At 37.2% G+C, this 9,816-nt stretch overlaps 1 protein-coding gene across 2 annotated transcripts; it reads left to right on the top strand.

Moving 5' to 3' along the window:
* The first annotated feature begins 1,244 nt into the window (after positions 1-1,244).
* LOC112001476 (pentatricopeptide repeat-containing protein At3g18110, chloroplastic) lies at positions 1,245-9,030 on the top strand. 2 transcript variants are annotated; one of them, XM_024033629.2, is made up of 4 exons: positions 1,247-5,031; positions 5,144-5,344; positions 5,502-5,592; positions 8,320-9,030. In XM_024033629.2, exons 1-4 carry the CDS (start codon positions 1,361-1,363, stop codon positions 8,854-8,856), a joined length of 4,500 nt encoding a protein of 1,499 aa, XP_023889397.2. In that variant the 5' UTR covers positions 1,247-1,360; the 3' UTR covers positions 8,857-9,030. The 2 variants fall into 2 exon arrangements, with proteins under 2 accessions (XP_065631084.1, XP_023889397.2); XM_065775012.1 differs by lacking the exon at positions 8,320-9,030 and having other exon boundaries at positions 1,245-5,031; positions 5,507-5,592.
* Positions 9,031-9,816: the final 786 nt, after the last annotated feature.

The raw sequence follows: 9,816 nt of genomic DNA, 5'->3' as shown, positions 1-9,816 counted from the left end.
CGACTGGGTGCCGATCAGCAGCTATGTCTAGAGCATATTTAGAGTGCACACACAGGTGTCAATTGCCACTTGTGGTTCTACGAGTAAGTGCCGATATGCACTCGTGTCCTAAAAATTTCAATTATGCTCAAAATTTGTGAGTTTTCTTGTCTCTAATGGCTATGTTTTGGTTCTAACTTGGACAGTGTACCACCGTGAGGTCATAACCCCTGATGTTAAATTATGATCCTATACTTAGATTTTATTCTAACACACTATTTTTAAAATTTTACAAGAATTTCCTAAGTTTGCTTCTTGTAGAACTCTTGACTAAGTTGTATCATAGGAACAAATTTGCAAAAACTATTTAGCAACACTTGAGTGTGGGCAAATATTATTTAAGGAAAACGTCAATTTGTGTTTCTAAGCCCTTTATTATTCTGTTCTCTCTTGTTCTTTTCATTGTTCTCTTTATAATTTACCTTACCTATAATTATCTTGTGTGTAAGATATGTGGACTACACATACTCAGTGGAATAGTCAAATACTGTAAGAGTTCTGGACACCCACGTTAGTACAAAAAAAATATTATTATTAACAACCGTTCCGATTATTATTGTTACTATATTTTTATTGATATGATAAAATTTTAACTTATGATATCTGTTCTATGATAAATGCTCATTATCATCATGCCAAGTGATCAATAAATTTTTTGTGTGAGCGAATTCAAAATCTAAATCTCTTATTTGACGATAAAAGATTTTACTAGCCGAGTTAACAGAAAACCTACGTCCCATTATTTAATTTGCTAGGCACCCTTATATACAAAATGAGTAATACTAGTACCACATAAAATGACACAACTTATGCCACAAACTCGCTCACGTGGCAAGTTGTGAATGGTAAATATGAGATGGTGGGTCTATGAAGGGACACATCTCTACCACTTATAACTCACCACGTGAGCAAATTGTGGCACAAATTGTGTCATTTTATGTGGCACCAGCATTACTCAAATATAAACCATGTAAGCGAGTTGTGGCATAAATTATGTCTGAATTGTGGCACAAGTTGTGTCATTTTATGTGACACCAAAATTACTCAAATATAAATGAATTTTTTATTTTTTTATTTAAAAATTTTATAAAAAAAATTATTAAAAAAAAAAAAAGAGAGAGTAGCTGTTCAGAGCCCAATACAGCCCACTTATAAAATTTGACCTGATGCTGAAATCCACTTAATTTACGGTCCGTTTGGATTGGTTGAAATCCACCAGCTGTTCTCTCTCTCTCTCTCCGCGCCAAGCCGAAACGAAATATCTGTTAGCAATATATGTCTCCCCCAAACTTGAACCAAACCAACTGAGCTGACTGAGGCTATGGTTTCCTCACCAACGCTGGCCTTTACCTCATCAACCTTAATACTCCACTCACCAGACCCATCTACTAAGGTATGCAAATGCAAAACCTTCTTTATTTCTTGTTCTTCAAATTCTGCTACTTCTACTACTACTTCTGCTGCTGCTGATACTACAAGCACTGGTTCTGACCCAGTGACTATTAATAACGACAATAGGAGTAATGGTAACAGTAACACTCAGAAATTTAGCTATAGAAGAGCCTCTCCATCAGTGAGATGGCCCCACTTGAAACTCACTGAAACTTACCAATCTTCTAAGACCCAATTCACATTTCCATCTCCTCCTCTGACCCATGTTGTCGAGGATGCTGGTTTGTCTGTAAAAACCTCGGATTCTGGGACAAAAGATAAAACCCAGAATGGGAATGATGGTGTAGAATCAGAATCTTTGAATATGAATGATGAAACCCAACAAGTGTTGGGGAGGCCTAGCAAGACTAAGTTTAAGAAAATGACTAAGTTGGCCCTTAGGAGAGCTAAAGATTGGAGGGAGAGAGTGCAATTCTTGACTGATAGGATTTTAGGATTGAAATCTGAGGAGTTTGTGGCTGATGTGTTGGATGACCGGAAGGTTCAGATGACTCCCACTGATTTTTGCTTTGTGGTGAAATGGGTGGGCCGGTCGAACTGGCAACGTGCATTGGAGGTATACGAGTGGTTGAATTTGCGACATTGGTTCTCCCCGAATGCAAGGATGCTTGCCACCATCTTGTCGATTCTTGGAAAGGCTAATCAAGAAGCCTTGGCTGTGGAGATTTTTGCCAGGACAGAGTCTGCGGTGGGTGATACTGTCCAAGTGTACAATGCCATGATGGGTGTGTATGCGAGGAATGGGAGGTTCAATAAGGTTCAAGAACTGCTTGATTTAATGCGCGAAAGAGGGTGCGAGCCAGACCTTGTGAGTTTCAATACTTTGATTAATGCCCGTTTGAAGTCGAATGCTATGGTGCCTAACTTGGCTATTGATCTTTTGAATGAGGTAAGGAGGTCAGGACTTAGGCCAGATATAATAACTTACAATACTCTTATTAGTGCTTGTTCACGTGAATCAAATTTGGAGGAGGCTGTGAAGGTTTATGATGATATGGAGGAACATAATTGCCAGCCTGATTTATGGACTTATAATGCTATGATTTCAGTGTATGGGAGATGTGGACTGTCTAGCAAAGCTATGCAGCTATTTAACGATTTGGAGTCAAAAGGGTTCTTGGCTGATGCGGTGACGTATAATTCTTTGTTATATGCTTTTGCAAGGGAAGGGAATGTGGAGAAGGTGAAGGAGGTTTGGGAAGAAATGATAAAAATGGGGTTTGGTAAAGATGAGATGACATACAATACTGTAATCCACATGTATGGGAAGCAGGGCCGACATGATTTAGCATTGCAGCTTTACAAGGACATGAAATTGTCAGTTCGAAATCCTGATGCGATTACATACACTGTTTTGATTGATTCACTTGGGAAAGCAAGTAAGATAATGGAGGCTGCAAATGTGATGTCAGAGATGTTGGATGCAGGAGTTAAACCCACTTTGCGGACTTATAGTGCTTTAATTTGTGGGTATGCAAAAGTTGGGATGCGGGCAGAGGCTGAAGAGACGTTTGATTGCATGCTTAGGTCTGGGATAAGGGCTGATCATCTAGCGTATTCAGTTATGTTGGATATCTTACTGCGGTTCAATGATACAAAAAAGGCAATGTTGTTGTATCGGAAAATGGTGTGTGATGGCTTCACGCCTGATCATGCCCTTTATGAGTTCATGCTTCAAGTATTTGTGAGGGAAAACAATATGGAAGGAATTGAAAAAGTGATGAGAGATATGGAAGAGTTATGTGGTATGAATCCACAAGTTATTTCTTCCATTCTTGTTAAGGGGGGATGCTATGACCATGCTGCTAAAATGTTGAGATTGGCCATCAGCAATGGCTATGAACTGGAACGTGAGAATTTGGTATCTATCTTGAGTTCATATAGTTCGTCCGGAAGGCACTTAGAAGCACGTGAATTGCTTGAATTCTTGAGAGAACATGCTCCTGGCTCAAAGCAACTGTTAACTGAAGCATTGGTTGTCATACTTAGCAAGGCTCACCAATTGGATGCTGCCTTGAAGGAATACACTAATACTAGGGGATTTGGTTCATTTAGTGGAAGTTCTATCTTGTATGAAACCCTGATTCAAGGCTGTGAAGAAAATGAACTCTATGGTGAAGCTTCTCAGCTTTTCTCTGACATGAGATTCTTTGGTGTTGAACCATCTGAAAATCTTTACCAAATTATGGTACTCATGTATTGTAAAATGGGCTTCCCTGAGACTGCCCACCATTTAATTGATCAGGCTGAAATGAAAGGTATTTTGTTTGAAAATGTCTCAATGTACGTTGATGTTATTGATGCCTATGGGAAATTGAAGCTATGGCAGAAATCAGAAAGCTTGGTGGGAAATCTTAGGCAAAAATGTACAACAGTGGATAGGAAGGTTTGGAATGCTTTAATTCAAGCTTATGCCACAGGTGGTTGCTACGAGCGAGCCCGGGCTATTTTTAATACAATGATGAGAGATGGCCCTTCCCCAACTGTAGATTCCATAAATGGTCTATTGCGAGCTTTAGTTGTTGATGGGAGATTGAAAGAACTTTATGTGGTAATCCAGGAGTTGCAAGATATTGGTTTTAAGATAAGCAAAAGTTCTATTATTTTGATGCTTGAAGCATTCACTCAAGCTGGAGATATTTTTGAGGTGATGAAAATATATCATGGAATGAAGGCTGCTGGTTATTTTCCCACCATGCATCTTTACAGGATTATGATTGGTTTGTTGTGCAAGGTAAAGCGAGTGAGGGATGTTGAAGCCATGGTATCTGAAATGGAAGAGGCAGGATTTAAACCTGATCTTTCAATATGGAATTCTATTCTTAAGTTATATGCAGGAATTGAGGATTTCAAAAAGACTGCTCAAGTGTACCAGCGAATCCAAGAAGCTGGACTTAATCCAGATGAGGATACTTACAATACTTTGATTATAATGTACTGTAGAGATCATAGACCAGAAGAAGGTTTGTCACTGATGCAAAAAATGAGAACGCTGAGCCTGGAACCTAAGTTAGACACATACAAAAGCCTGATTGCAGCATTTGGTAAGCAGCGGCTGTGGGAACAAGCTGAGGAACTTTTTGAAGAGTTAAGGTCAAATGGATCTAAATTGGATCGTTCCTTTTATCATATAATGATGAAAATGTTTAGAAATACTGGAAACCATTCCAAAGCAGAAAAGCTATTGGGCATGATGAAAGAGGCAGGAATAGAACCCACCATTGCCACAATGCATCTGCTTATGGTTTCTTATGGCAGCTCTGGACAGCCTCAGGAAGCTGAAAAAGTGCTTAACAATTTGAAAGTAACTGGCTTAAATCTTGATACACTACCATACAGTTCAGTCATTGATGCTTATCTCAAGAATGGTGATTATAATGCTGGAATACAAAAGCTCATGGAGATGAAGGAAGGTGGTTTGGAGCCAGACCATAGAGTATGGACATGCTTCATTAGGGCTGCAAGCTTGTGCAATCAGACAAGTGAGATGCTTATCCTCTTAAATGCACTCCGGGATGCTGGGTTTGATCTTCCCATAAGGTATTTATTAGTTTTTCAAATTTAGAATGAAGATAAGGTGTCGCCAATGGACTTTTTAGTTTCTTCTAAACTTCTCTTGTGAATTTGTCTCTAAGAGAATCTTGTGTTGTAGGCTTCTGACAGAAAGATCTGAGTCACTTGTTTCAGAGGTAGACCATTGTCTAGAGAAACTAGAACCCATGGAAGACAATGCAGCCTTTAATTTTGTCAATGCTTTGGAGAACCTATTGTGGGCATTTGAACTCCGGGCTACAGCTTCATGGGTTTTCCAATTGGCGATCAAGAGGAGCATCTATCACCATGACGTGTTCAGGTAGGTGCTAGGAAATGCAGTTTTGAACTATCAATTCGTGTTATTTGTTTATCTAGGTTAGAACTCTGTTTTGCCAAGAAAAGCTTGAGTAGGATATGTATGTGTTATGCATTAGTTTCCATTAGTTTGCTTATAACTCACAGTCCATTAAATGCAGAGTAGCTGAAAAGGACTGGAAGGCTGATTTTAGAAAGTTGTCTGCTGGTTCAGCTCTTGTTGGTCTTACTTTATGGCTTGACCATATGCAGGCAAGTTCTCATCCTTTTCATTTCTATTAATAGCACTCTTAAGGCTGCCATTGTCAGAAGTTTAGAATAAATCTCTATGGCTGTTACTAAGGATGCTGTTAGTCATTATTACTATTAGCATGTCACTGAAATCAACTCATCTCAACTAAAGTCTTAATCCGAATGAAACTGGGATGAGCTTATGAATTGTTAACAAGTAACAGTTCAACCACATATATTCTTTTCTGCCAGACCATCACATGTCTGCTACCTGTAGCATGTTATTGGAATATTTTTCTTTTTAAAAAAAATTGTATATATAGGTGTCACATCAGTCAATTTCAAAACGTTAGTTTTTCATTTGTTAAAATAGAATGCTATTTTTTTTTTTTTTTGGGAGTCATTCACATAGTTTAAAATCTGAGAACTCCCAATTGAACATATTGGCCACTTGACCTAGATGGCCCATTAGTTCATGTACTGTACATAAACCTAAATGTGTTTGAAGCAGTGAGCATGATTTTATTCCAAATGAACATCTCATGATTCACTGAAGTCATTGTTCATGCTATGGAAAGATGCTGAATTTTCAAACAATTCATAAAATGCTTGGACGCTATGGAAGCTGTCAAGTTCGTAATTATTTTGCCAAGGTAGTTATGATTTAACTAATATGGGGTTCCTGGGGATTGGCTTATTTGCACAATTGAGAACCTGCCAGGATTAGGCTTGTTTTTTTTACATTTCTGCTCTTCTGTCACTACTTATGTCTATGTTTTTGGTTGTGGTTGTGTGTTTATTGAACCTTCCACTATTTCTGCAGCACTCATTCTTACCATTGCTTCTGAAGGTTAATGTGCATACCACAATGATACACCTTGAATGGATTTTGTATTTTATCATCTATGAGTGTTGCTCCAAAGTAAAAAGCTATGAGCTCATCTCTAAATTTTCTTTCTTCAAAGCCTTGCAACTCATCAGTTTAAAGTTCTCTCTCTCTCTCTCTCTCTCTCTCTCTCTCTCAGAACATCATAACATTTGTGTTAAAGGTTGACCATTTTCAATACTCTTGTCAAATATGTTAGTCAAGGTGGTAAATTAAATTATGAGTGGAAAGGTCCGTGTATGTATCATTTATCTTGGTTCCCACATAAATTTACTGGGAAGCCAATATTCTGACTCAACCAGCCATTTTTGCAGTAAAGAAATCTTTTTGGGACTATTCCCATATTCTTTGCACTTTTTGTTGTTGTTCATGTGCACAAGCACTTAATTAGTCAGCAAAAGTTCAATAAATATTGTGGTCTTGGGGTTTGTAGATTCTAAGATTTGGTATGAGGTTTATAACTTCTCAAAAAAGAAAAAGAAAAGGTCTGATGTAGGGTTTATAAAGTGAATGTGGGCATATTGCCCATGTATAATACTGAAATAAGTTGCTGAAATTCCAGAAGAAAGAATTAAAAAAAAAAAAAAAAAATGTATAATACTCTAGACAGCTATTCAATTTGTGTTCATATTGCCCATGTACTGTTTTTTTAAGGGAAAAAGAGGTTTGGTTATAACGATCATGCAAGTATGCAGAGTCAAAGACAAGACTGGCTGGTCACTGTTAGTGTTTGAATAGTAATAAATTTAGTCTATTACTAACTTGTTACCAACAAGTAACTGCAATTGTTGTTGTTATTTGATTTTTTGGTGAATTGGGAGTTTTTTGGGTGTTATATTGACCTGTTTTCTAAGTATGAATAATAAAACTTACAAGTTTAGTAGCTTGGGACCTTGGGTATGCATTTGATTTCCTTCATTGAATGCCCTTGATCTAATTAAGCTACCTTTCAAGTTAGCTATCAAAGCTTGAGACAGGATGGAAAAGTAGATCAAGTCTACCACAAGTCAGACATCATCTTGATTGTGATGATTGCCTCCTATCAACTCTATGAAATTTGGAAAAGAAATGGATTGTCTATTAAAAGCATCTATAATAGACGATTTGAAAGTATATAATCAAACTGAATGTTATCCTTTGATGATACTTTTTTTTCAAATTTTATATTTCCTAGTTAATATTGACATGGTGAGATGTGAACCTTTTGCGGGACTTACTAGCCAACTAAATAGGAGAAAACTCTTGTTCTTTCACCAGCTTGGGATGAATATCAATGTGGAAGCTTATTGGAATCAAAATAGAAAGACTAAGAGTGAGCCACTAATTGCACATCTACGCCCTCCCCTTGCATCCCCCTTCCCAAAAAAAATAAAGATTTTTCTATAGAAAGAACCATACTGGAGATACTTCATTCTTGCATTTCTTTAAATTTAAAACAAAGTTAAAATAAAAAACCATAGTTCTACTAAAGTAGCGTCTTCATTAAGCACCCAAAAAAAAAAAAAAAAACAAATGGGAAAAAGAATAAAGTTAGGACCTCGGCCTTATACAAGCAATTACATGACAGGCATTTTTTAGATCACCAAAAGCATAAAACATTGTCTCCACATCTCTGGGAAATAAGATTTCAACTAATGTCGGTATGTATGTAAAAGATCTTGCCTTATTCTATAGTCTCTCTGCATCTAGGTACCTGCATGCATTCAAGCATACCTGCATAATTGCACATTCATCCACAGACATTAACATGAGCACACAAACACAAACATGATGTAAATCTGAATTCATATGCGTGCTTGGTGATTTTCATTCTTTTAAAAATGATGTAAATCTGAATTCATATGGTTTTCTATACTTGGCAGGATGCATCATTGCAGGGTTGTCCAGAGTCTCCAAAATCAGTTGTTCTGATAACAGGGACGGCAGAGTATAACATGGTTTCCCTCAATAGCACATTGATGGCTTGCCTTTGGGAGATGGGGTCCCCATTTCTGCCCTGTAAAACACGAAGCGGGCTCCTCATAGCTAAGGCACACTCCCTTAGGATGTGGTTAAAGGACTCCCCATTTTGTTTGGACCTTGAGTTGAAAGATGCCACATCTCTCCCTGAATCAAACTCCATGCAGCTCATTGAAGGATGCTTCATTAGACGTGGCCTTGTTCCTGCATTCAAGGACATAACTGAGAGACTTGGACTAGTGAGGCCCAAGAAGTTTGCCAGATTAGCTTTGCTATCTGATGACAGAAGAGATAAAGCTATTCGAGCTGACATAGAAGGGGGGAAAGCGAAGCTGGAAAAAATGAAGAGCAAGCTTGCACTTAGTAGAAAGGGGAAGACCAAGAAGCTTAGAAATGGGAAATATTTTAGGAGAGCTATGCTGTCAAACATTGAAAGATGATTTATACCAGGTTTAATCTAAAATACAGTCATAATGTCTATAGTTTATGGTCTGGAGAAGCCCCAAAAAATCAATTAATCTGTGTTCAACCTATTTTGTTGTCTTGCTTGCCAATGTTGGGCTATGTTAATTGTGCTTCTTAGAAATGAAAATCAGTAACGCGTTTTCCAATTATTATTATTGTATTCATATTCATTCTTTACACAGTAATAAGGATCCCTTCTATTATTAACTGTGGTTCTTATACAGGACCTTACATGCTTGGAATTCAAATCGAACAATGAGATTAGAGAAAAAGATAAGCTAAAACTTGTGTTAAGATCACACCTATCCTAAGTAACAAGTGCTTTTTCTTACAGCACCAAAAACAAAGGACAATTATTCAAAGAGTCCCAATAACATATAATAACTTCTAATGGATCACATCCCACTCGTTAGTTGTTACTGTCTTGATCTCATGCAGTTGCTAGGGCCATAACACAATGTAATTAGAAAGAAAGTAATATATAATTTTTGCTATCAATTGCAATGGTAACATTTGAAGTTTTTACGTTCTCCCCAAGATGCCTGCTCTCTTTTTTGGCATTGCTTGCAACAATGTTCTGACCACGTTTTCCTTCTCTGATTATAACATTTCTCAAATAAACTGGATGCTATTATACAAAAGGAAAGTTGAAACAAGGGGAAAAAAATTTAAATGGAAAAATCAATAGAGGTTGAAAATTATAAGACCATATACCAACATAAATTTCCAGGTGCAGAGCTATTATACAAAAGGAAAGTTGAAACAAGGGGAAAAAAATTTAAATGGAAAAATCAATAGAGGTTGAAAATTATAAGACCATATACCAACATAAATTTCCAGGTGCAGAGCTATTATACAAAAGGAAAGTTGAAACAAGGGGAAAAAAATTTAAATGGAAAAATCAATAGATGTTGAAAATTACAAGACCATATACC

The sequence above is a fragment of the Quercus suber genome, unplaced genomic scaffold (genome assembly GCF_002906115.3).
Source record: "Quercus suber isolate HL8 unplaced genomic scaffold, Cork oak 2.0 scaffold_103, whole genome shotgun sequence".
NCBI lineage: Eukaryota > Viridiplantae > Streptophyta > Magnoliopsida > Fagales > Fagaceae > Quercus > Quercus suber.
This window is presented reverse-complemented; position numbering and strand designations above follow the sequence as displayed.